Source organism: Argentina anserina, chromosome 6 (assembly GCF_933775445.1).
Source record: "Argentina anserina chromosome 6, drPotAnse1.1, whole genome shotgun sequence".
In the NCBI taxonomy this organism is placed as follows: domain Eukaryota; kingdom Viridiplantae; phylum Streptophyta; class Magnoliopsida; order Rosales; family Rosaceae; genus Argentina; species Argentina anserina.
This window is the reverse complement of record NC_065877.1, coordinates 18,204,224-18,231,538: the sequence shown is the minus strand read 5'-3', so window position 1 is coordinate 18,231,538 and position 27,315 is coordinate 18,204,224. Positions and strand designations below refer to the sequence as shown.

Below are 27,315 nucleotides of genomic sequence, written 5' to 3'. Positions count from 1 at the left end.
GATATGATTTTTAAACAATAGGAGAGTCCATATACATATATATATAAAAGCTTCAAGTCTACAACTATTATTGAAGGAAAATATTCAGAATTAGTAACTAGTTTTATACCCGTGTGATGCACATGATAGTAGCGAATAAGAAAAACGTGGAAATTTATCTGTCGATCACCACCGTTTGTTTTCATTTTATATGTTTTGTATTGAAATATTATTCTAAGTGATTTTTATTTGGAAAGTGAACGTATTTCAGGCAATGCATAATGCATCATTTGGTCATTTTGGTGTTGCATTCTGGTTTCACCCTGTAGTTTGACCATCAAAAGCGCGAAGAGACAGAGCGCAGTTGCATTTGGAAAGCGCGAAGAGTCAAAAGCGGAGATGGAGGGAGATCAAGCGCGGTAACAAGAGACTAGCGTGAGGCGCGAGACAGGGGATAGTGAAGAAAAGGAAAGCCAAAGAGAGAAAGACGAAGACGACGAAGAGAAGGGGGTGGTTTGATTGGTTCGGAACCTCTCTCATCTCCTCTCTCACTTTTTTTATCCCATTCCACACCACACTTCATTTCAATTCCCACATTCTCCACACACGCCTCTCTCACTCACTCTCTCTCTCTCTCTCTCTCTCTCTCTTCTTCATCCGAAGAAGAGGAAGAAGAAGAAGAAGAAGAAGAAGCAGCAGCAGCAGTAATGGCGGCGTTGCAGTCGTCACTAGGCCCCCCTGTTTCTCCTCAGCTGCGTCACTACTCCAACAGCCACTGCGCCTCCCCCTTCCTCGTCGATTTCGTCGGCTACTGCAAGTCAAAGAGGACACGCCGTAAATTCGCGTCGTCGGCACAACCTCTACGATCAACCTTGCCGCGATTCGTTTCCAAAGCCGTCCTCCACCTTGGACCTCCCGATCAGTCATCTCCTACTTCTCCTCCTCCTACTTCCAAACCTCAGGTACATCCAACGACGCCGTTTTGGATTCTGTTGTGCTATAAGCCACTGTCGTATTTAAGTTCACAGCTGCTTTGCGTATCCAAAATGATCTTTTGTTTTTGGCAGAAAATGTATTCCATCATCTATTAGGAAATATGAATTTCATAGTCTAAATATTTCTCTTGTTTTCTTTTTCGCTGAAGATGAGTTACTTCTGTTACTATATTTTGGTGTTATCTGTTGCATTACTTCTTAGTAGGAGCCAGTTATTTGTGTTTACACTCTCGGCAGGTTGTTTATGCTCTTTGGAGGACAGTGTTGATGGAATTTTAAATCAGTCGAGTTTTTAGAATGTACATTCTTTTTGGAAGAGAAGAAATGAGTTGGTTTTGGAGGGGAAGAAAGGAGTTTAGTCCATAGAATCTGCTTTATTTGGTCAAAACTTAAAGTGGAGAAGGAGCTGGAGCAACAAATCTGGAAGCACAACTTTGTGGAACCTGCTTAGACATAAGAAACAACTCCTGTGTCAGATGATTATCAATCTAAAACTGTAGGGAGAGTTTGGAGTCTGGATCTTTGGTAGAATTTGGAAGGTTTTAGGGTGTTCAGAATATATGGATGAGTTTCAGATTAACTTTTTTGTTTGTTTATTTTATACTAAACTCACAAGAGTTAGGAACCTCACATTCATATCAGCAATGCATTATTATTGTCTTTTCTTCATTTTTTTTGTCTTTTTGTTTTTTGTTTAAGGTTTGCTTGTCATGCATTTGATTGGAGATATTCTCAATCAATTTTCTGTAGAGATCTGATTCCATGTTCAACAGGTTGTGGACTTGAAAGACATAATATCGGAAAGAGGAGCATGCGGAGTTGGATTCATTGCTAATCTGGACAACAAAGCATCTCATGGCATTGTTAAGGATGCTCTTACAGCTCTTGGCTGCATGGAACATCGTGGAGGCTGTGGATCAGATAATGACTCTGGTGATGGTTCAGGTGTAATGAGTTCAATACCATGGGATTTATTTAACAACTGGGCTGACAAGCAAGGGATTGCATCATTTGACAAGTTACACACAGGTGTTGGGATGGTTTTCCTCCCAAAAGAAGACAACCTAATGAAAGAAGCCAAAAAAGGTGATTGTTGTCAGTTACGTTATTTACAATGACCTCCTTCTGTTTAAGCAATCAACGATCTTATTCAATTTTGCATGAAGTATTCATGAACAATGCACCTGTCTTGACAAACTGTTATTAGCTGATAGTGAGTATAAGAGGAGGATTCTCAAACAATAATCTGTCCATACTATGTGGTTATTTATTATATGTGACAGGAATCTATATTTATTAAAATGGCAAAGAGAATACCCAAAATGCAATGTAACGCAAGTCATCCTATCCAAGTCTCAATCAAGATGTCACAAGAATGATACTTGAATGTTGAAAAAAAGAAAGATGACCAAATAGAAGCTAATACTTATTCCTGTCAAGAAAAAAAATCCAGTTTCTCTTATTTCATAAAAAATAAGTTTCTGAATAGACAATCCTCAAATGGACCAAATTTACAGAGTGAAAATAGTGGTTACATCTAAGTTGAAGAACTTTTCATTAACAAGAACCAACAACAACTAGAAAGTGAAGCACATAAAAGTGGGGAGAAGCACGTGTAAGACATTCTTTTAGCTTCTCAGGAATCCCTCCATCCAAGTAATGGTTGGCATTTAAATGGTCTCAACAATCTTCCAATTTCTCCGACCTCTCCTTCATTGTGTTGTCGGTATGTTCCAGACCTTGACGGTTGATGGTGATTTTCAAAAGTTTTCTCAATATAATCTTACATTAATTGGTTGTCAATTTCAATAAGAAAGTTCTGATTTATGGAATTTGAGTTCTCATATTTAGGAAAACTTTATTATTTTCCTGTTCAACCTTCACCTTTCGACTATCTGTCTGTTTATCCATTGCTTCAGTTTGTCAGTTGTGAGTGAGAAAAACTTCTTTCAATATAGTACAGTATGTGAAATTTCAGTAACATTCTTTTCATTTTGTTTCTTTTTCTGTCTTTAGCTATTGTAAACATTTTCAAACAAGAAGGCCTTGAAGTGCTTGGATGGAGACCTGTTCCAGTGAATACAACTATAGTTGGTTTCAATGCAAAAGAAACAATGCCCGGCATACAGCAGGTATTTGTGAAACTTGTCAATGAGGAAAAAGTTGAGGACATTGAACGAGAACTGTACATATGCCGGAAGTTAATCGAAAAAGCAGCAAGCTCAGAAAGTTGGGGCAATGATCTTTATTTCTGTTCTTTGTCCAATCAAACAATAGTTTACAAAGGAATGCTCCGCTCGGAAGCTCTTGGTTTATTTTATTGTGACCTCCAAAGTGAGCTATATAAATCCTCTTTTGCCATCTATCATCGAAGGTATAGCACAAATACCACTCCCAGATGGCCCCTTGCACAACCAATGAGGTTACTTGGTCACAATGGAGAGATCAATACCATACAGGTTTATATTATAACTAAAGTCGTCTGAGATTCTAATGTTTAAATTGTTGTACGAGTTCTCTTGCCTCTTTTAAAGATGACATCATATTTCTATTTCAGGGGAACTTGAACTGGATGCAATCACGTGAAGCCTCACTGAAGTCGCCTGTATGGCATGGTCGTGAAAATGAAATTCGTCCATATGGCAATCCAAAGGGTTCAGACTCTGCGAATCTTGACAGTGCAGCCGAAGTATGAGCTAAGCAATGTCACTGATTATCATTTATAATAAAATTCAAAGAGATCTGTTTTTTATTTTGACTCCTTAGAAATAAATCATTTAATTATTAAAATTAAAAACAAACTCTTAAAGAACTTGAAGTTGGCTTCCTATTTTTTTTTTATCTTTTGGAATTTCTATTTTTCTACAAATCTTGTCATTAAAACCGATGTTATCACTTATAGCTTCTTATTTTGGTACTATATGTGAACAAGAAAAAAAAATTGGTGGTTTATGTTTATGGAAATTCTAGCATTATGAGTGTGATACTCTGTTGTAATTTCTCTTTGCCAATTTTAACTTTTCATAGTTTAAGTTGACATATTCTCTTCACTATGTTTTTTGTTTTATTTTATTCTTTATCTTCTTTTTGTAGTTCTTACTAAGAAGTGGCCGCCCTGCTGAGGAGGCTATGATGATCCTTGTTCCTGAGGGATACAAAAATCACCCAACCCTGATGATTAACTATCCAGAGGTATGCCAAGATGATGCTCCACCGTTCTGTTTAAAGTTTAAATGGTGCTGTCCTTGCATTGTACTACCATAATTTCTCTCACTCCTGATGCATAGCTGATGTGTGTTTTAGCACCATTCTTTTTAAGTAAGAGACATTTATTAATAGCCTCCTAAGAGTCTTTGTTTTTTAATTATATCCAGGTTTTAATTGCAATTTGGAATTGTTTCACAGTTACCTAGTGAACTGAGACAGTTACTTCTCCCTAGGGTTAAATTTTTCGTCTTCTATCATTATAATAATTATTGTTATTAGTATTATTTTTTTGTTTCACATGTCATGGCTGGGAATTTACGTCCAGCTCCAGCCTCTAGGTCATGAGCTGAGCATAAAACCGGGGAGCTACATGCTGACCTATTAATAGAAACTCTGTGTTTTAAGAGAACGAATGTCCTTTGTGTCTTATGATCTCTTTAGTGTTAGACGTATTTTTTAATGTCTCAGTCTGCGCATTCTTGTGGTGTTTAATTTAGAGAGCCTTCATATGAATAAATCAGCTGATCGTATTAGTTTTCGTAGTTTTAACTGTTGACCATTAAACTCCATGCAAGTAATGTAGTCGTATTACATGTTTCTATTTTCTTTGTTTGGCCGATACATGTTATTTTAGGATTTTTAATCAGCTGTAAAATTTGAATGGACAGAAACAGGATGATATTTTTAATATGCTCAACTGCTATATTATGATGGGAAATCATATTTGATGCATAATTTGGTTATCCACCATTTTTGACGTGCTTAACTCTTTTGTTTCATTTAGGTGGTTGATTTTTATGATTATTACAAGGGTCAGATGGAGGCTTGGGATGGACCTGCTTTATTGTTATTCAGGTAAATCTTATAGTCAACTATCTATTGTAAAGGCAATGAATACACCAACTCAATTTTTATTTTTGCATACCTGTAAACGAGTATTTGATGGATTTCCTTTAGTCCTTCAGATTTGTGCATTTGGCTATAAAGATGCTTCCGAATTCCGCATCAGAATATTAAGCTTTGATTTGATAATGTAGAAATGTCAGACTTGACAATGCAAGAAGTCGCTGTTTTTTTTAAAACTTTTTATTGTAGTTTATTATTATGATTATGATTATTATTATTTTAATATATGGCTACTTTACTGCTTGTTGCTAATATAAACTATGTGGTACAGTGATGGGAAAACAGTTGGGGCATGTCTTGATCGTAATGGACTTCGGCCGGCTAGATATTGGCGGACATCCGATAATGTTGTTTATGTCGCATCTGAGGTTTGTTTTCTGTTTTTGTTATTCTATTTGCTTGGATCTTTTCAAAGTGTTCAACGATTTACTAGCTTTGGGTCACAAAAGTGGCTCATGTTAATGTGGCACTGGATTGAGGTTAAGTTTGGCCTTTCAAGTGATAATTTGTTGGTTTATTTTATTCCTGATCCAGTTGAGAGAACATGTGGTGATACATTTACTGTGTCTGATTATTAATGTTGCCTAAAGGTGTACACTAATACTAATAGTATATTCCAATAGTGAGTTCAGAATCTGAAGAAGTACAGAAAGGAGCAAATTCTTTTTGAACATAGAGATGACGAGTTGGTGAGCTTGTTTCGTGACAAAGCTAAATTTTGGTGTTGCCCGGGTGTTTGTCTCTCCTTACAGATATGAAAACGGCAATCTAAGCTCCATTTGAAAGGCTATATCTCTTAGGAAGTTTTGTTTTCCTTGGCTAGTTGTTTGATTTGTTTCCTACTTTGTTCATTCTTTCTTATGGTGGAGCTTAGATGCCTTTTATCTAGTCACAAGCATCGGAAGCAAGAATGAACAAAGCAGACTTGTGTATAGCTTTTCAACATATGTTCGTTCAACATAGCTTAGAAATTGTATATAGCCTTTCATTGGCTGCTTTATTCTCACGAGTAGGATTAGATGCCTTTTATTATACATAAACTGGCACAGAGCCAACCCGTACTTTAGTTTCGCCACTTGTGTGGGTGCAAGTCTCACAGAAATAGAAAATAAAACTGAGGCAGCTAATGAAGAAACAACAGAATGTATGACGAAAAAAGATTTGAAAACCTGGCACAACAAATTTTTTAGTTACGTAATCAGAATGAAAAAAAAAATATCTTAAACAAGGTTGTAGAAAGACGATATTTAATCATTGGATGGTATGATAGCTGCAAACGGGTATAAAAAACTAGGCGCTGAAAAGTACTAGAATAAACTATAGTTGGTTTCTTTCTCCAGCTACACAAAACAAGAGGTTTTAGGTTCCATTGTTGTGTGCATAATATGTTGGATGTGATTAAACATGATAATATGCTTTATCTTGTACAGGTTGGGGTTCTTCCTGTGGATGATTCAAAAGTTACAATGAAAGGTCGTCTAGGTCCTGGAATGATGATATCTGTTGACTTACTAAGTGGTCAGGTCTGTAGAATACTTTGTTCTCTCTCTCTCTCTCTCCATATGTGTATATATATATATATATATTCTATATTATTTTTCCTTTAATATGATTATGATGAACTTCTAAATCACTTGTGAGGATGGTAGTACAAGCAAATAATGCTCTATTATAGATAAGTTTGCACAACTATTGATTTATCTTGCGTTAGTTGGTGGATTTTGGTTGTGAAGAAACTGTGAGTCTTAATATCCATACATAAATTGAACTTTCCTTTGTTTATACTTCTAAAGTTGGAAATGTCGCCTTCTACAGTATTGTTTTCAATAGCAAAGCATTATCGATTTTTACTATTATTATTATTGGAGAAAATACGGTAGACACTACATTACTGAGAGTTGGGTACTTTAAGAATAATCAGAACTCGTCATTGATCCAACACATGAGATATAAGGCGCAGCAGACATTAGTAAAATAATATGTATTTCTCTGCTGGCATCAGGTTCTATGTGAATAAGCATCTTTTGATTCTTTTGTGTATTGTAAGTTTGTGATGAACAATGGGCAGAGGACGAGACTTTACGAAGGCAACAAGTGGGGTGGATGATGTGTTGCAGGTGGTGCATTGATGTATCACCTGTTGAAGAGAATTAAGTGGTCGCGTGCTCAAGTAACGAGCAATAGACCTGTTATGGGGCGGTAGTACTTTATGTATTTAGATAAGCACCGTACCTGCCATTTTTACCCACCTGTTTTCCATACTTGGGAGGTACCACAAAGGCTTTGGTGGCATTTCTGAGTGTCAGCACTTGCAATGGGTACACAAGAAAATGTTTATGTCTGTTCTTCCATACATCCGTGCACATTAAATATGGAAGGAGATTGTGGATACAAAAGATCAGGGCTTTAGTACTTGGTATTATTAAGCATTCAGTTCAAGGGGAAGGGTTGAAAATTTAAAACTTTTGTAGTGGTGCTTGTTTTATGATTTACTGATGGAGCTTAGTAGGAGTATCTTTGATACTATCTAGTGGTTATCAACTTGTTATGAAGTACTTTGGAGCTTAGTAGGAGTATCATTGAGACTATCTAGTTGTTGTCAACTTGTTGTGTAAGAACTTAGAATCAAGAGTCGAAATTCGGGCTGCTTTCTGGGCTTCTTTTTCTGCAGATGCTGCTGAGGTTTTCTCCCTCAAGTAACCTCTTTAATTTGCTAGCTGTGGTCGACTGAGTTCTATTTGATTTGTTACTAGTCTAATGTATTTGGCGTACTTCTTTCTGGGCTTCTTTTTCTGCAGATGCTGCTGAGGTTTTCTCCCTCAAGTAACCTCTTTAATTTGCTAGCTGTGGTGGACTGAGTTCTATTTGATTTGTTACTAGTCTAATGTATTTGGTGTACTTCATTTGCTTTTAATGTGGATTCATATCCACATTTGTACTATTTCTTGGAAATAAATATATTTGATTTCTCTTAAAATGTGACCAGTTACATTTTCATTCTAGAAGTGCCCTTCCAATCTTCTGCTCTAATTGTCTAATGCCATTACATATTTTCATAATAAGAAATAGGAAGTGAGAACCTAACTGGAGTTGTATAATGCTTGTGTTTGAATCTGAATATTTCACATACTTGGTCATGAGAGTACAAAGGTTAAAGATATTTGCTCTTCTTAGCTTTCTTTTATAAAATGTAGTTTTATATAACATTCTTATTTTCAGGTTTATTTATTTTATTTTATTTTTTGTGAAATGAAATAGTTTTCTTAATAGTAATATAAGCAAAGGACAATCCTTCTTCTATTATTCTTAACTGGCAATCAGTTGTAGTATAAGCCCCTATCTAGGATTTGTCTGCTTGAAACCTTATATAATTTTTGAGCATTTCAAATGTAGGTTTATGAGAACACAGAAGTTAAGAAGCGAGTGGCTTTGTCAAATCCGTATGGAAAATGGGTGGAGGAAAACATGCGAACTTTGAAGGCTGTGAACTTCCTTTCATCCACAATTGCGGACAGTGATGCAATACTCAGACGACAACAGTAAGTGTTCTATTTCATTGGCAACATTGTTTTTACATTCTCAAATAGTAAAACTAACTCAGGTGAATTGGTGATTACAATGACAAAACTGAGAAGACACTTCCGTGTGTTGGCTGTTATTTGGGTTTTCTGGATACAAATAATAGATTTTCTTGAATCTTTTAAGGTGCCTAGAGGTGTAGCTGTGTTTCTGGTCATGTATGAGTGCTGGCCATGTGGTCCCGGTTGCTCTGGTGGATTTCTAAAACTAGATTTTTTTTATTGAATTTTTTTTAAATAATATCCATGTTAGATCAAAAGTTAATAAAAATATACAAATGCATCATCTCCCACTATCCTTTCCTCAGATTTAGGAGATGTAAACCTTTCATAGAATTGTAGTTGTAAAACAAAAAAACAAAATGCAAATAAGGAATGAAAAATAAAGTGACATGTGTGAACCAACAAGTAGCAATTGTTCAGCTTTATCCATCCGGCAGACAATTCAGTGCTAGTCTTTTTTTTTTTTTTTGGTTATAAGGTGTTACCTTTGTGGATTTACCTTAAATGGCACCCAAATGTAAACCATAAGCACAAATGTTTATATGGACATTATAGAAATGACATTTTCTGTTCAGAAAGACCACACTACCTCTTAGGGTTAGGTTACTGAAAGATTTGATCTGTTATTCTAATTCCTTACTTTCCTCTGAGTACTGTAGAACACAATTTGTCTAACTGTAGAAGAAAATGTTCTCACTTTCTGGGGTTTCATTTATTATTAATTTCAAAATCAAGATGATGGGGTCTGTCAGTCTGTGAACTTATATAAGTTTTTTTCTTTCTCACAGAGTAAAAAGTCATGGTTTGGAACTGCTTTATCATCTGTTGAAAAGAATGTTTTGAGCATAAATTAAGTCTGATCTATTCCCACATAAAAACTAATACTTGCATATATAATGTCACATTGAGCACGGGAACCTCTACTAATGTTAGTTTGCAGGAACTTGTAAGAACTAGAGCTTGGTAAATAATGTAGCATTTTGGAAAGTAGAGTGACAAAATTTAGTATTATAAAAATGGAATTAATTTATATCTATTGTATCCTGTTGTTGTTACTGGGTTGCTTGCGTTTCACTAGGTCTATGTGACCGCCATATCCAGAGACGGTTAAATATTTACTTTCTCAAGTTGGCTTATATATTTTGTACTTCATGGGAGCAGGGCATTTGGCTACTCTAGTGAGGATGTCCAAATGGTTATCGAGACAATGGCTTCACAAGGGAAAGAGCCTACATTTTGCATGGGTGATGATATTCCATTGGCGATTTTATCTCAGAGACCACATATGCTATATGACTATTTCAAGCAACGATTTGCGCAGGTATATAAATTTTCATGTGTAAAATTGAATTTGGAAGCTGGCTGCCTATCTTACTTCTGCTGACAATAACTTCCTTTTTAATCCGAGAACTTTCTTATCGATTATCATTGTTCTAAACAAACATTTCAGATGTTTATATGAAGCTAAAGAAATGCACATAGGTTTATATGAAGCTATTATAGCTAAACAGAGTAGACCTCCAAGTCAGATTATTGTTCATATTGTTAACCATAGATATAGTAGCTGACATCATAGTGCTTCTCAACTTTAGCATTGTATTAGATATTTTCTTATCTGTTTAACAATATCAAAATGCCTCTGGGTCGGTTTAGGGATAGATACATTAATATGAATGTACTTACCTTTTCTGTTCTGTTCTGTATGTCCTCTAGCTAACCATGGGGTTCTATTTTGGTAGCATTTGAATACCAAAGGAATTTTAGCCAACATCGTAGCAATATTTTTGTTTTATGGAACAATAGTAATCTAAATAGATATTGGCGGCCTGGTTGTCTGTTAAGTTGTTTGACTACACATGTTAACAAATATTTGTAGTATGAAACTAATTTTTGTCCCACATTCAAATAATATAGAGCTTGAAAAATCATGGTAAATCAACAAAATTATCATAATATACTACTCAAGGGCACACTAGACTAGTGTTATCTTGTCTGTTGCTTCCCAAGACATATATCTACACAACATTGAGTCTGCTTGGTCTTATGATCTAATATAGTTTTCTATGATCGGTTCTTTGTAGGTTACAAATCCAGCCATTGATCCTCTAAGAGAAGGTTTAGTTATGTCTCTTGAAGTAAACATTGGAAAGCGAGGAAATATTTTGGAGGTGGGACCTGAAAATGCATCGCAGGTTTGTCGAACCCTTTCCCTAGTTATACTTTGATTGCAAGCAGAATATTGTTGCTATGATTGTTCTAGAAATTTCCCTCTTTTTTTTTTTTTTCCTTTTGGAGCTAGATATTGGTAAGAGAATTTGTATGTTATGTACTGGACCAGGTTATTTTGTCCAGTCCCGTGCTCAATGAAGGAGAGCTCGACTCATTGCTTAAGGATGCTAAGCTAAAACCCCAAGTTTTACCTACATTTTTCGATATTCATAAAGGTGTTGATGGTTCTCTGGAGAAAACACTGTATAAGCTTTGTGAAGCTGCTGATGATGCTGTTCAAAATGGTTGCCAATTGCTTGTTCTGTCTGACCGTTATGATGAGTTGGTACGTATCCAATATAGATTCACTTCATACCAATGCAAAACTTGTTCTTTACTTCTTGATTCAACATTTGCATGGTGTATCATATACAATTAGAGTAAATTCATTTAATGATTGATAATATGTTCAATTAGGAGTATATCTCAGACTATCTTGAATGATTGCATTAAACCCTTTCTTGTAACGTTTGTACTTTTCTTTTGAGGCACTGTTCAGTTAATCCCTCTCTCTCTCTCTCTCTGCCTGTTTTGTTTGTTTTGTTATGCTTGTAATTATAATATTTTTATTCATCTTTTTTAATCGACAAGGTCAACTAGTTTTATTCAGCAACTAGAATCGAGACAACCCACCCTTCTACGTCGACAATAAGAGTTACCCCTTATTTATCACTATTACTATTACTATTATGTATTTTATTTCATTTTTTATTTTAGTTTTAAGGTCTAAAGACGCAGTTGTAATAAGGGAACTCGTTCTTTGCATATCAAGGGGTACAACGTATGGCTTTCTCTATTTAAAAAATATGGTGAGGTAGAATACGTTGCTCATGTGTGAACATTTACTAATAAATATGACTTCTTTATGTGCCCTATCAGTTTTTCTTTTCATCAGATTGGGATTGAGCTCTATACATATTAAAGCTTGTAATGGGTTCTCTTATTATTGCCTATTCACTTCAGGAAGCAACTCGTCCTGCAATTCCAATCCTTCTTGCTGTTGGTGCTGTTCATCAGCATCTTATTCAAAATGGGTTGAGAATGTCAGCTTCCATAATAGTGGAGACTGCTCAGTGCTTTAGCACACATCAATTTGCCTGCTTGATTGGATATGGTGCAAGGTCAGTTTTACTTAACGTGAAATTTTTGTGACCGAATTTTGTGATGTTTTCCTTACAAACACTACCCATGTATTAATGTATTATCCATCTCATTGCCCTTGAAATTATCATGTGCCTGTATTCCTCTCGACCCACACACCCATAAATCTTCTCTTTCCTCCAAATTATCCAAACCTTTTGATTGACTACGCAGTACACTGATCTGATATATACTTCAATTTTACCATATCTCCACACAGAGCAGTATCAAGTTGTGATCTTAATTTCGTTGCCTTAAATCACATGTTTTGATTTTTCCTCAGTGCTGTGTGTCCATACTTGGCACTGGAGACATGTCGGCAGTGGCGTTTGAGTAATAAAACAGTAAATCTAATGCGGAACGGAAAAATACCTACAGTAACGATTGAACAGGCTCAAAAGAACTTCTGCAAGGTCAGTAGAATTGTACATAAAGTAAATTGTTTGAATGTTGCACTTTTTTTTCGGATACAAAAAATGAACTTTGTGTATAACATATATATATTTTCAAGAGGGGCCAATTCTTTGTATAATTTGATTGTTACTTTACTAAAGCAGCATCACAGGTTATGTAGTTACTTTTTCTTGTAATTTCTATTGTTTGCATATTAATTCCCAGGTTCTTGAGTATATGAAAGAACATGTCCAGTAACTTGGTCAATTTTTTATGTAAACTCTGTTAAAAGGATTTTGTTTTTAATTTTTACGTTAATGTGCTCCCATCTCGCTTTACAAGTTCTTCATTGTTTCACATTATTCCATAGCTGAGTCACAGCTCAATTACATTGATGACTATAAAAGCTCTTGTAGCAATGTAGTTTATATACTGAGCCAAAGCTCATTCCAATGTAGTTTATATACCTAGCCAAAGTTCAATCTTGTTCTCTGAACTTTCACAATATTTTTGCATCATGATGTCAAGTAATTGCTTGTTCTTTCTACTTATGTAGAGGTTTTGATCTAATTTACCAGTTCTTCTTACTTTTTCAGGCTGTTACAGCTGGTCTTCGTAAAATATTATCCAAAATGGGTATTTCGTTGCTTTCAAGGTAAATTTATGATTGACTATCTTCAGTAGTGTTATCTTCTTTGCATGGTATGAAATCAGCTTGAGTTTTTTTTTGTGCTCCTTTAAATTGTAAATTTGTTCTTTCATCTTTAACATCTTGTCAGTTGTATTACTGTTTGCTTAGTTGTCAGTGTCATTGGTTAATTCTCAAACCCTTTAATACCTCTATCCTGTCCATAGTTATTGCGGTGCACAGATTTTTGAGATTTATGGACTGGGGAAGGAGGTTGTTGATCTTGCATTTTGTGGGAGTATATCAAGTATCGGTGGATTAACTTTTGATGAGGTAAGAATCATAGAAAACATACTGCGCTTGCATATTAAATAACAATAAGTTCATGCTGATATTCTAACAGATAAACACTGTACATATATTTTATCTGTAAATTGTCAATACTAATGTTGGACAAATTCAGTTCATATCGCAGCCATTACTTGTTGTCAAATCTTAATTTCACTTTATATGCATATAATGATGTAGAAAAGAAGAAGAGAATTGGTTGAAAGTGATGTAGATTGATACTGCTCAATGAGAGCTTTATACATGAGAAGGAATCTGTTTTACAGCTATAAATCCTATAATATACATAAAGAAACTTTACAACTTATACACAACATATTGTCATCATCAATGACAGATGTTTCTCAACACTCCCCCTCAAGTTGGAGAGTGGATGTCTTGCACTCCCAACTTGCGAATCATAGGAATAAAAATGTCTTTTCCCAATGGTTTAGTGAGAACATCAGCTAGTTGATAGGCGGAACTAACATGTCTTGTGACCACAGAACCATCTAAGATTTTGTCTCTGATATAGTGGCAGTCTATCTCAATGTGTCTCGTTCGCTCATGAAAAACAGGAATGGCCGCAATGTGGAGCGCAGCCTTGTTGTCACAGAATAACAAAGCTGGTTCATGAAGCAAAATGCTCAAATCCTTAAGTAAACAACGTAACCAAGTCAACTCACAACATGTGCCTGTCATAGCACGATATTCAGCCTCTGCTGAAGATAAAGACACTGTCTTTTGGCGCTTAGACTTCCAACAGACCAAGGAAGATCCAAGGAAGACAAAGTATCCAGTTGTAGATCTCCTTGTGACTGGACATCCTGCCCAATTAGAATCACAATAGGCTCTCAACCTTAAATCACTGATGGAAGAGAAGAATAAACCTTGACCTGGAGCACATTTCAAGTAACGTACCACCCTTAGTGCTGCTTCCCAATGAGTCTTTCTAGGTTGATTCATGAACCTACTAAGGACATGGACAACATAGGTAATATCGGGACGGGATACAGTGAGATATATGAGACGGCCAATCAACCTCCTGTATTTTTCGGGGTCTTTGAGCAGATCACTACGCTCCGACAATTTCAAGCCTTTTTCCATGGGAGTATCTGTCGGAGCAGCCCCTAACAATCCTGCATCTTCAATAATCTCCAAGGCATATTTACGTTGACTGATAAAGATACCACGTTTCGAAGTTGAAACTTCGATGCCAAGAAAATACTTTAAGTCTCCAAGATCCTTGAGACGAAATTGACTATGAAAGAAAGTCTTAAGTGCAACAATTGTCTCCAAGTCATTCCCAGTAATCACAATATCATCAACGTAAATCAAAAGTGCAGTAAATGAATTCCCTTTCTTCTTAGTGAACAATGAATAATCAGCTTTAGATTGAACATACCCGGTTGTCTTTACTGCATCAGAAAAATTTTCAAGCCACTGCCTTGAAGCTTGCTTCAAACCATATAGAGACTTATACAACCGACATACCAGATTCTCCTCCCCCTGTCGCCTAAGACCCGGCGGAGGAGATATAGATTTCCTCTGATAAATCACCATGAAGAAAAGCATTATTCACATCCAGTTGGTCTAATTTCCAATGACGAGCAGCTGCTAAAGCTAAGAGACACCGAACAGTAGTAATTTTAGCAGTAGGGGAAAGTCTCTTGATAATCCACACCTTCTAACTGAGTGAAACCCTTTGCAACCAGCCGTGCTTTATAGCGTTCAACAGAACCGTCTGCTTTATGTTTGATCTTATATACCCAACGACAACCAATGGGAACTTTGCCGGCCGGAAGTGTGGTTAGAGTCCATGTGCCATTAGCCTCGAGGGCTTGCAACTCAGAAAACATAGCTTGCTGCCATTCCGGATGAACAACTGCCTCAGAATAGGTGCGTGGCTCTGTAACATGACTGATCTGAGCCAAGAGAGCCTGATGTGGGGGCAAGCACCGATGGTAAGAGAGATAGCCAGCCAACGGGTAACGAGTTCCTTTAGTTGGACCAGGCTACAAGAAGGACGATGGGTCTGAGTGAACGGAGCGAACATTGTAAGTGAGGTATTGGCGGGGAAGAGAATGGAGGGGGCGGTGCTGTCGTGGTGGGGCAGAGAGGAGAGGGAGGTGGTCATGAGTGGGGTGATAAGGGTCGGGGTGAAAGAGGTGATTGTGGCTCAAGCATGGATAGATCGAACGTGAAGCCATCGAGATCAGAGGAAGAAATGACCGGGGCGGGGTCAGGCATTGGGGCAAAAATCGGCTCTGGTTGGTGGCCCAAAGGGTCCTTGGCTGCATAAGGAAAGATATCTTCATGGAATATGACATCCCGACTGGTAAAAACTTTTTTTGTGGACAAATCATATAGTTTAAAAGCCCTTTGACCGACTAGATACCCAATAAAAATTGATGGAGTAGCGTGTTGGTCGAATTTATGGGAAGGATGAACATTTGTGGCATAAGTGAGACACCCAAAAACACGGAGATGAGAAAAGGAAGGAGGTTTGAAGTAAAGTAGTTCAAATGGAGTTTTGAAAGAGAGAAGTGGTGTGGGTAACCTATTGATGATGTGAACAGCTGTAAGGGCACAATCACCCCAAAATTGTTTGGGAAGATGAGCCTGAAATTTTAATGCCCGAGCAACTTGGATGATATGACGATGCTTACGTTCCACAACCCCATTATGTTGAGGCGTGTAAACACAAGAATGGTGGAAAACAACTCCATTATCAGAAAAGAAAGAACGGAGTGAGATAAATTCAGCACCATTGTCACTACGAAAATTTTTAATGCGACAGTCAAATTGTGTAAGAGCATAGGTGAAAAAACGCTTTATGAGAGGTTGTGCTTCATTCTTATGTCGCATTAAAAAAATCCAAGTAAAACGTGAATAGTCATCAACTATTGTGAGAAAATAATGGGCACCAGAAAGTGAAGGATGTCGATAACGACCCCAAATGTCACAATGAATAATTTCAAAAGGTTTATTGGAGGAAATTTTGCTATTATCGAAAGGCAAATGACACTGCTTTGCCAAAGGACAGATATGGCAAGCTTTATTTGATTGAATGGGAAAATTCAGAAAATGTTTAACAATGAAACCTAAGCATGGCGAAGACACGTGTCCGAGCCTATTGTGCCAGAGATCAGTTGAGGAAATGGAGAGGTTGCAGGTAGGCCGTTTGGTGGTGGAGGTAGTTTGGTTTGTTGACTTCTCCGTCGCTAATGCCACCAAATAGTATAATCCATCACGTTCACCCAAACCAATCATCCTTCTTGTAGCCAGATCCTGCAATACGCACCAATAAGGATAAAATGTCACTGAACAATTCATACCTCTTGTCAAACGACTAACTGACATCAAATCAACTTTAAACTTTGGCACATATAACACATCATGAAGGTAAATATTGAAACTTAATGGTAGTGATCCTTTTGCAACAATAGCAACTTTATCCCCACTTGGTAATAAGACCGGAGGCAAGGAACATCGATTATCAGCATGAAATAATGCAGTGGATGATGAAATATGATCAGTGGCCCCGCTATCGATGATCCAATTGCGGGAAACAACCTTGGACAAACCTGGTTTAGTTACGGCATGAGCTTTAGGAGTTGCATTGGCCTGAGAGTTGGAGCTTGTAGGCATAACGTTAACGGCAGCCAGAAATTGATTGAATTGGGCTTCGGATAGAGTGACTGAAGGTCCAGAATGAGTACTAGAAACGTTGTTGGCATAGGGAACTCTAAAACCAGCGTTGGAATTCGGCTTGGGATTGGAAGTCTGCTGATTTTGCTTCGCCTTGAGGGATAGCCAATCAGTTCAAAACATGTCTGAACCCAATGACCAGGCTCTCCACAGTAGACGCATTGAGGACGGCCTCTCCCTGATCCTTGTCGCCGTTCTTGAGTGAATCAGCCAGAGTGTGGTCGGGGATTTGGCTCAGATCTCCCCCTGCCCTGAATGGAATTGGGTCTGCTACCTTGTTGTGGACCTGGGAACCTGCCAGAGTTTTGAACAGCCATGGCCGCACTACCGCTAGATTCGGCCGGATGTGTAGCATTGAGGAGACGTTGCTTCTCTTCTTGGGCAACTGCAGCGTAAGCTTGGAGGACTGTAGGCAAAGGATTTAGTAATAGAATCTGACTGCGAATCGCACTGTAAGTATCATTCAAACCCATTAGAAACTGCATGAGCTTTTGTTGTTCTCCTTGTGAGCCAACAGGAGTCTCTGAATAAGAAGCTAGTTCATCCCAAAATCCCTTTAATTTCGTGTAGTATGTTGGAACTGATTGTTGATCTTGCTTGTGACAAGCAATATCTCGCTGAATCTCGAAAATCCGAGAAGCATTACACTGAGAAAAACGTTCAGATAAATCTTCCCATACCTCTTGAGCTGAGGGGTAGTAGGTGAGGCTATCAGCAATTTCTGTGTCGACAGTGTTGCTGATCCACTGTTGCACTATGTCATTCACCTGTGACCAAGTATCATAGCCATTAGAATCAGTTTCCTTTGAAGGAGGTTTGATTGTGCCATTGATGAATCCTAGTTTGTTCTTCGAATTCAAGGCCCGAAGCATGGCTCTTTTCCAATTGTTGTAGTTGTTTCCATCCAGGACTTTAGAGATTAAGACTAGCCCTGTATGATCAGAGGGATGAAGATAATAGGGATCTCTGGGTTTGGGTGTTTCTGACGAACTGTGTTTGGAGACCTCATTGTCACCAGCCATGACAAATAGGAAGAATGAGAGATGCTACACGAGAAATCAAGATGTAGCAGAAAAGAGATGACCAGCTATGATAAATAAGGAGAGATGCTACACGAGAAATCAAGATGTAGCAGAAAAGAGATGACCAGCTATGATGAATAAGAAGAAGAGATGCTACAGCAAGAAATCAAGGTGTAGCAGAAAAGAGATGAGAGGGATCTGACCCGCTCTTGATACCATGTAGAAAAGAAGAAGAGAATTGGTTGAAAGTGATGTAGATTGATACTGCTCAATGAGAGCTTTATACATGAGAAGGAATCTGTTTTACAGCTATAAATCCTATAATATACATAAAGAAACTTTACAACTTATACACAGCATATTGTCATCATCAATGACAGATGTTTCTCAACAAATGACAATATAATGGAACAAGGGAATTGAAAGAACATCCATGTGGTAAATAGGATTTATCTCTTAAATGTTTTTGAAAATATTTCTTAAATGATTGGGAGACCTTTTCTATTTCTTAAAATGAAAGAACATCCAACCATCATGTTCCACTGTTGAGTCCCTTGAGAACTAGGAGACCTATGTAGATAAACAGCTATATGTTTATCAGTTGTTATGGAATATATTCTTGTAATCTAAATAATCTTACAGTGAGATGCATACAACTTCTTACTTTACACTTCAATCGGTAACAAACGTTTGATTAACAAAACTGACAAAGATTGGTGTTCCATTTCATCCAGATGAACATAAAGAGTGCATGGTTACTGAATATGACTATGCAGCCTATCTTAGGATATTATGAGAATACTGTCAGAACTATATTGCCTTCAAATTGTCATTCAATTTTTACTCACATATCCACTGGTTTTTCAATTTAATCTTTTCTCTGTTCTATAGCTGGCAAGGGAGACATTGTCATTTTGGGTGAAGGCTTTCTCCGAGGATACAGCTAAACGGCTAGAAAATTTTGGATTTATCCAATTCCGACCAGGAGGTAACTGTTAATGTTGCATGTATATTATTCTTGAAGTGCTATTATCTCAACATTTTTTGTCCTGATTCTCTTAGTCAATCATTTAAAAAGTTAGGTGATTAAAGGGGTTAAATTATCAGAAAGCTTTGCAACATCCTATCTATCATTTTTGGTATTGTCAAATCGAAAATAATTGGATACTTGTTATTTTTTTTCATATTAAGGGGAGTATCATGGAAACAACCCAGAGATGTCGAAGTTGCTACACAAAGCTGTTCGCCAGAAGAATGAAAGTGCGTTTTCTGTTTATCAGCAGCATTTAGCTAACCGCCCTGTAAATGTGAGTCTTTGTTAAAGAACTACTTTTAATAAAAGAACAACACATTAAACAAGATATCCTCTGACAGTGCTTGCTAAAAGCATGGAACCTTTCAGCAATGGAGTATCATTTGATATTGACTATAAATTATTGTCTAATGTTAGGTTCTTCGTGATCTCATTGAGTTCAAAAGTGATCGCTCTCCAATTCCTGTGGGAAAAGTTGAACCTGCCGTATCCATTGTTCAACGATTCTGCACTGGTGGGATGTCACTTGGAGCAATTTCCAGAGAAACACATGAGGCTATAGCCATTGCAATGAATAGAATAGGTGGAAAGTCCAATTCTGGAGAAGGTGGTGAGGTAAAGTGTGTCTAGCTGGAACATGCAAATTACGGTGCACAGTTGTCTATTATGTGGTTTTGGACTAGCACTTTGTTATAATATGTAATCATTCTTCAGGATCCTATTCGCTGGAAACCACTTGCAGATGTTGTTGATGGATACTCACCAACCCTTCCACATCTGAAAGGTCTTCAAAATGGAGATACTGCTACAAGTGCTATCAAGCAGGTCACCTTTTTGAACCTTAAGTAAATAGAGATCCCATAATGCATCAGTATAAGAAATTCAATGTGGCAGCACTTTTTAGCATTACTGTATAGAAAGTATCGTGAACCACCATTTCTACCTTATTTCAGTGTAAGGAAAATATTAAAAGATGAAACTGAAGTATCTTTCAATGTTATTAGGGTGTACATTTCATCTTTTAATCTTACTAGGGTATGCATTGCTTATATAATGGTTAGGCATGCATTTCCTATGAGCTATCATCACAGAAGGATTTCCTCACATTTCCTATAATGGTTACTTTAAACAACTTCAGGTTGCTTCAGGACGTTTTGGAGTCACTCCAACATTCTTGGTCAATGCTGATCAGCTGGAAATCAAAATTGCACAAGGGGCGAAGCCTGGTGAAGGTGGCCAACTGCCTGGTAAAAAAGTTAGTGCATACATTGCGAGATTGAGAAACTCGAAACCTGGGGTCCCACTTATATCTCCACCTCCACACCATGACATTTATTCTATTGAGGATCTTGCCCAATTGATCTATGACCTCCATCAGGTAATTTGATTATGCAAATTGGTTGGTTTTTTTTTTTACAGTATTTATATGTTCCAAGATTTCCGATATGATACCAAATTCTGTTGAATAAATAGGTGAATCCTAGAGCTAAGGTGTCAGTGAAACTTGTGGCTGAAGCTGGAATTGGTACTGTTGCTTCGGGGGTCGCTAAGGGTAATGCTGATATCATACAGGTACTTCTCAGGGACTTGTCTCTCTACTGATTGTGTTGCTCTCTGGAAAAAAAGGAAAACTTTTATCTATTTATCTGTGTAGTGGAGCGCTTTTTGCCTATATGTAGTTATCTCAACTTCCATATGCTCTTTCTGCATCTATTAAAAGCTTTGTTTTGGTAAAATGTATGTACTATGTACTTGAAGCTATATTGTTTAGGTCCGTTTTCCAAATATCATTTTTTTTCTTCTTCAAATAACAGAAAGAAAAAAGAAAAACAAAAGATCCTTCCCCTATAAATTTTACTTTCTCTACATGGTTACTAGTAGTTTAGCATGCTGTCATGTAATATTCATCTAACCAATTGTAATTTGGTTGTATGACTTGTATCACTATCATTAGTGTAACAATGTTTTTGGTTTACATGAATTAGTGACGGTATGTCACATTCTCAATTTGATCCATAATAGACCTGTAGATTAAGAAGGTTTGGCCAGAGTTCCTGTTTCCATAATGAATTAGATCTGAGAGCTGTCTTTGTTATTTGATGCATGTTTGGATCCTCTTTTATTAAGTTATGTTCTTTTGTATCTTAATGTATTCAGTTTGACTGCCAGTATTCCTTCATTTTCTCTTTGATTAGAAGAAACTATGGAATTGAACCAAGAGCTTGTTTGAGTGAAACATCTCCTACGTTAATTTTACAATTGTGAAAGTACTTGCATATTTTCTCCATCATCAGATGAAGGCATGAAAGAGACTACTGTATTTATCATTTTTCTGTTTTCTTGAGACAAAACTTACAATAAAATATATTTTTATCTCCTGCAGATATCAGGGCATGATGGTGGAACTGGGGCCAGTCCTATAAGTTCCATAAAGCATGCTGGTGGGCCCTGGGAACTAGGACTCACAGAAACACACCAGGTGATTCAATAAAACTAAATTGATGACTGCTCTTTGATTGATGCTTTTGATCATGGTATTGGAATTTTTACAGACACTCATTGCAAATGGACTTCGAGAACGGGTTGTTCTTAGAGTTGACGGTGGCTTTAAAAGTGGAGTTGATGTTCTAATGGCTGCAACTATGGGTGCTGATGAGTTCGGGTTTGGTTCTGTGGCAATGATTGCTACGGGTTGTGTAATGGCTCGCATTTGCCATACAAATAACTGCCCTGTTGGTGTAGCCAGCCAGGTATCAGGACCACTTAGTTTTTATGACAGTAAAGCAATAAAATTGCAGAATCCATACAAGCTTTTTATTGCATGGTATGGCATGTATGTAGCTTGCCATTTAGTTTCGTGCTACACATGAAAAATGCACGGGTGAGTGTGCATGTAGGGAGAAACATGGCATGCAACATCAGCAGCCACATTATGTGATAAAGTTCTGATATTGGGAATATGTGAAGGGTATTTTCCTCTATTCCACCATTATTTTATATTCTAATGGATTTGATATTTGCATTTGTGATTTGATTACCCCTATTTTAGAGAGAGGAACTCCGTGCTCGATTTCCTGGGGTGCCTGGTGATCTTGTCAACTTCTTTTTATATGTTGCCGAGGAGGTAAACACTTTTATTTAGGTTTTAAATTTAGGGATTATGTGCTTTCTTTATGTTGCACTTTTAAAACAGCCATATGGTTAAACTGTAAAGGTTTATGGATATCCTCCTCTTCCTTTTCCAGGTAAGAGGCATGTTGGCGCAATTGGGATACGAGAAGTTAGATGATATAATTGGACGGACAGAGTTGTTTAGACCACGAGACATATCTCTAGTGAAAACGCAGCATCTTGATCTCAGTTATATACTATCAGTATGTGGTTGAATAATTTTGTACTGTTTAAATTTAATATTTTCACCATGTCTTTCCTAGTCGTATAATTTCTCCTTTTGATACAGAATGTCGGGTTACCAAAATGGACCAGTACCATGATCAGAAATCAGGATGTTCACACTAATGGTCCTGTTCTGGATGAATTGTTACTAGCAGATCCAGAGGTAACTTGGCATTAGTGCTTCTTTACATAGCTAAGTAAACATGTTATATACTTTCTTAACAATCTATTGTTTCAACTCATCGAAATAAAAAACTATGTAGGTGCTATGATAGGATGTGATTTGAAAATAGCTGTAAGTCATTTGATTGAAGTACTATATGGTCCATTGCCCTAGTTAGTTAAGAAAAAGATTATTATTAGTTCTAATGCAGCACAGTTCCTAAGCACATATTGCTATTACAAGTTAATCCGTATCCATCCGTTATGAGCATAGTTATATATGTCAAGAGTGTATGTATAGAATTGATTCTTGTACTTAGTGACTAGAAAATAGGAAGGAAACCTGTTAAAGGGTTGGTAACATTTGAACTGTTTCAGTGCTTGGCTTTTCTGAGTTACAAGTTTTGCTACCAATTGGACTCTCTCGTTAAGAAATATACCTTTATTGCACTCAAATATAATTCTAGTAATTCCATACTTAGTTTTCTGACTTTCTCTAGTTTCATAGTGCATTTCATATTTTGGAGATGGGATTAAGTCTTTTGAGAAAAGTAAAAACGTCCTTTCAAACGAAAAAAAAAAACTTTGAACGTTTTCTGCTACATTGTTTCTTGATTACAAACATTTTCTGGGAGACATTTTCCAAACAAATCCTGCACACTTGTGAGGGTCTTCATACTCGGTATCATGGTATGTAATACTAGCCTTGATGCTATAGGTTTTCTAAGAATTTTTTGTGTTTATCTAGCTTGCTATAGTTTATTTTCTTTTCTTTAATCTAGAAATTACACCCTACAATTTTCCAACATATTGAGAGGCAAAGCCCAAAGAATTAAAATATCTGGACATTAATCCACACCTGGAACTATTAGTGTATTTTCATTCTATTTGTGATTGCATGTTCTAAGCACGTGCTATTTTAATATTTTGAAGTAAATTTCCATAAATTCACAGTATCACTCATTTGATTTATATGTTGAAGATTATCTCTGATTAGTATAAACTATATCCTGGTAGGAGCTTCATGGATTAACAACTAGCGGTTATAGAAGATTCTAGATAATATAATCTAATATTTTGTGGAAATGAGGATTGGAGATGATATCTACTGCAGACATGTTTCTTATATATATGGCATGGGGGAATTATATCCCCAAACTTAGTACTTGTCAATATTCATCATTGTTGTTATTAACTGTCACCAAAATTTACAATCAACATGTATTAGAAATCAGAAAAAGAAAAAAGAAAAAAAAAGGCATATTAGCTTTTAGAAGTACAACTCTTGAAACGACCTACGAACTAAAGATAAAAACAAGTAATTTGACATGGTAATAAAAGGCCAAAAGACCTCTGTGGCTGAGGTACCAAATTGCTGGTGTTCAGATTAATGAAATGCTCAGCGTACCTCCCACCAAGATAGGTCCTGGACCATTTTCTGAATCTGAAGATTGTTATCCATTAGCCAAGCACAGAAAGGATCTATTAGCTTTACAGTATTAGCAAGATCCCTCTATAGCAATCTGTTGTTTAAATTTGAGTTGATTTTATATGTATTTGTACAGATATCAGATGCAATTGAAAATGAAAAAGTGGTCCATAAGACCATAAAGATATACAATGTGGATCGTGCTGTTTGTGGCCGTGTAGCAGGAGTGGTTGCCAAAAAGTATGGTGATACTGGTTTTGCTGGGCAGCTGAACATAACGTAAGATGTATTTTTGTCATTACTTGCAGAAAAATCACCAGTATCTAACCAGCAAATCTGTTTATTTGGATTCGAGCTAATTCATTTATCATCATTGATTTCAGCTTTACTGGGAGCGCTGGGCAATCATTTGGGTGCTTCTTGACTCCTGGGATGAACATTAGGCTTGTTGGAGAAGCAAATGATTATGTTGGAAAGGTATTTTTCTAAAGAAATCTTCAGGTCTATTAATTGAGGTTCAGCTAAGCTAGACACTTGATTTCTATTAGTTACTTCAGTCAGTTTTAAAAATTCAGCCACAAATGCTTCGAGTGCTCGAATGTGTTAACTGGACACTATTGGCCCAACAGTTTATCACTTTCCAGTCTTATTCAACAAGATTCATTGAATTGGCTGCTTTGTCTTTTAAACTATGTACTTTTATCATATTCTGAATTTTAGATATATCAGATTCAGTTGTATCAAGTTCGCTTCATCTTAGTTCTGACTCTACTAGTGCTCATGTTTGCAAGTGCAATGTTTCACAGCTATTGCATAAGCTCCATCAGCTTTGCCAACTCTTGTTCTTGTTGTATGTTTGAGCACTTATAGCATGAATCAATGAGTTTTATTTGCAACAGTCTGGTAATATGCAAAACGATATTTTGCCAGAGTATGTCTGGGGGAGAATTGATTGTCACTCCAGCTGAGAATTCGGGATTTTGCCCCGAGGATGCAACTATTGTAGGGAATACCTGCTTGTATGGTGCAACTGGGGGTCAAATCTTTGTTAGAGGGAAAGCTGGAGAGCGATTTGCTGTAAGAAACTCTCTTGCGCAAGCAGTGGTAGAAGGCACTGGGGACCACTGTTGTGAATACATGACTGGTGGCTGTGTAGTTGTACTTGGAAAGTAAGCATCTTTAGAACATCTTTATAGTGACACAAATATATGAAAGTAAAGATTTAATTTTAAGGTTTGACTTGACAGAGTGGGTAGAAATGTTGCTGCTGGAATGACCGGAGGTCTGGCATACTTTCTTGATGAGGACAATTCTTTCATCCCCAAGGTTTTCTTTGATGCTTTTTTTTTTCTTAGTTCCTCATACTCTCCTGCTTAAGATATTATTTTTTAATATCATTTGAAATCCATATACTGTAAATGTGCATTCATTTGTTGATAAATTATGTTCGGTAGCTCATTCTTCTCTATGCAACTCCCCATTTTAGGCTTTCCATTTTCTTCATATATATAGTTTGTTTAGCTGTATATCTGTATGTACATCTTTTTTATATTTCATATCATCTCATGCTTCAGTTGCTGTTGCTCTTTTCTCAATAGCTAACTAATTTAGACAGGTTAATAAACTTAGGTATTGATTTTTTTTTCTTGCACAGAGAATATCTTGCTGGGTTTTGAATGTTGCCTAAACTTTGAACATCCTTAGTTTATACAAACGCCAATGCTTCTTTTGAGGGGATCATTTGTAACATGAAATCTATTTGACTGTCAAAGAATTCATTATTGCATGGTGCAATACCATGATTATAACTTCTATAGTTTGTCGTGTTTTGGGTTCTAATTTCATCAAAGATATCTGCCTTAAATATTATAATTAAAAAAATCTAAACAGGTAAATAGAGAGATTGTGAAGATCCAAAGAGTGAATGCTTCTGTGGGGCAGAGGCAGCTGAAGAGCCTTATTGAAGCCCATGTTGTAAGTGCAACAATTTATTGCTTTATGAATTTTTACTGGTCCCTAAAATTATCAGCCTTGCAAATTGATTTTCTAATCTTGATTTTCCCTGTTAATAGTTCCAATACTCTTCTACTAATTTCACTGACTTCTTGGTGAAGGAAAAAACTGGAAGTGGCAAGGGCTCAGTTATTCTGAAAGATTGGGATAAGTACTTGCCACTCTTCTGGCAGCTGGTTCCTCCTAGTGAAGAAGACACTCCCGAGGCGTGTGCAGACTATGAGAAAACAACTTCCGATGAAGTGACATTGCAATCTGCTTAGAGTAATTTTGGCTCAGTGGTTTGAGTCAGATAGGATGAAGCTCCAACTATAGATCATAGAAGACACGTAATCGTGAAATTGGAAAATCCTGTGCTAATTCCCCGGATGTGGGAGAGGGCCTTGCCAGAGATGTCCTCAGAATGCAAGAGGAACACCATTCCCCCGGAGACAGTGCAGTTGTATAGTGAGGTTGTGGCCTAAATTGCAACTTCAAACTTGTTCATCATGTTCCATTCCAAAGAAAGCTTGACGTTGAAAATATAAGCCATGATGTAAATTATTGTCATCCTTGGTCGATTTCTAGTAATTAAAGGAATTTCAGTTTGAGTTCTTCGTTCTAATTGACAAAGTTAAATCTCGAATCAAATCGATTGAATTGCTTTGTTACTGGAGAGGCGTGATAACAGTTAGCCACCTTCATAAATGGCAGGAGCGTGGGACTTGTGCCTCATAGGCTATGTTCTCCCCAGCTGTACGGTAACCAAATTCTCTTTTTCTTCTGCCATTTCTGAAGGTGGGAAACTGTTATTGTACTTTCATTACAATTTGATCGTTAGTTGTACATGATCATTTGATCAAATGTCCTTTTGGTTCCGTTCAACCATGTGTGTGATATATAAGATGCATGACTTTGTAAAGCGTAGGGATGTTTTTTTTTTTTGGATAAATTCGGTACCTAAGGTATGGTCAATCAGACACTTGCTGTTCTTAGCCAGCAATCGGCAACCAAGTTCCTTGCACGATGAATGTGTGTAACTTGAACAAAACCAAACTCCATCAACATTTTGCAATTATTAATCAAGCTTCCAAGGGAAGGCCAATATTTTTAGTGTGGTGTTAAATACAGAAAAGTTTTGTTTAC

The 27,315-nt window shown here is 36.8% G+C and overlaps 1 protein-coding gene across 1 annotated transcript; it reads left to right on the top strand.

Annotated features, from left to right (window-relative positions):
• The first annotated feature begins 520 nt into the window (after positions 1 to 520).
• LOC126801042 (ferredoxin-dependent glutamate synthase 1, chloroplastic/mitochondrial-like) lies at positions 521 to 26,783 on the top strand. The gene is made up of 33 exons (XM_050528495.1): positions 521 to 941; positions 1,748 to 2,060; positions 2,991 to 3,433; positions 3,532 to 3,663; positions 4,068 to 4,166; positions 4,966 to 5,036; positions 5,359 to 5,455; positions 6,518 to 6,610; positions 8,481 to 8,626; positions 9,830 to 9,989; positions 10,750 to 10,860; positions 11,007 to 11,222; positions 11,900 to 12,057; positions 12,360 to 12,489; positions 13,066 to 13,124; positions 13,325 to 13,430; positions 19,049 to 19,145; positions 19,349 to 19,464; positions 19,608 to 19,805; positions 19,905 to 20,015; positions 20,329 to 20,568; positions 20,664 to 20,762; positions 21,574 to 21,669; positions 21,743 to 21,940; positions 22,240 to 22,314; positions 22,436 to 22,564; positions 22,651 to 22,749; positions 24,314 to 24,456; positions 24,561 to 24,654; positions 25,108 to 25,346; positions 25,425 to 25,503; positions 26,068 to 26,151; positions 26,292 to 26,783. Exons 1-33 carry the CDS (start codon positions 687 to 689, stop codon positions 26,451 to 26,453), a joined length of 4,848 nt encoding a protein of 1,615 aa, XP_050384452.1. The 5' UTR covers positions 521 to 686; the 3' UTR covers positions 26,454 to 26,783.
• Positions 26,784 to 27,315: the final 532 nt, after the last annotated feature.

Coding starts and splice junctions, on each gene's coding strand:
- LOC126801042 (XM_050528495.1), top strand. CDS start 687: ATGGCGGCGTTGCAGTCGTCACTAGGCCCCCCTGTTTCTCCTCAGCTG. Junction 8,627..9,829: donor GCAATACTCAGACGACAACA/GTAAGTGTTCTA, acceptor TCATGGGAGCAG/GGCATTTGGCTACTCTAGTG. Junction 25,504..26,067: donor ACAATTCTTTCATCCCCAAG/GTTTTCTTTGAT, acceptor AAATCTAAACAG/GTAAATAGAGAGATTGTGAA.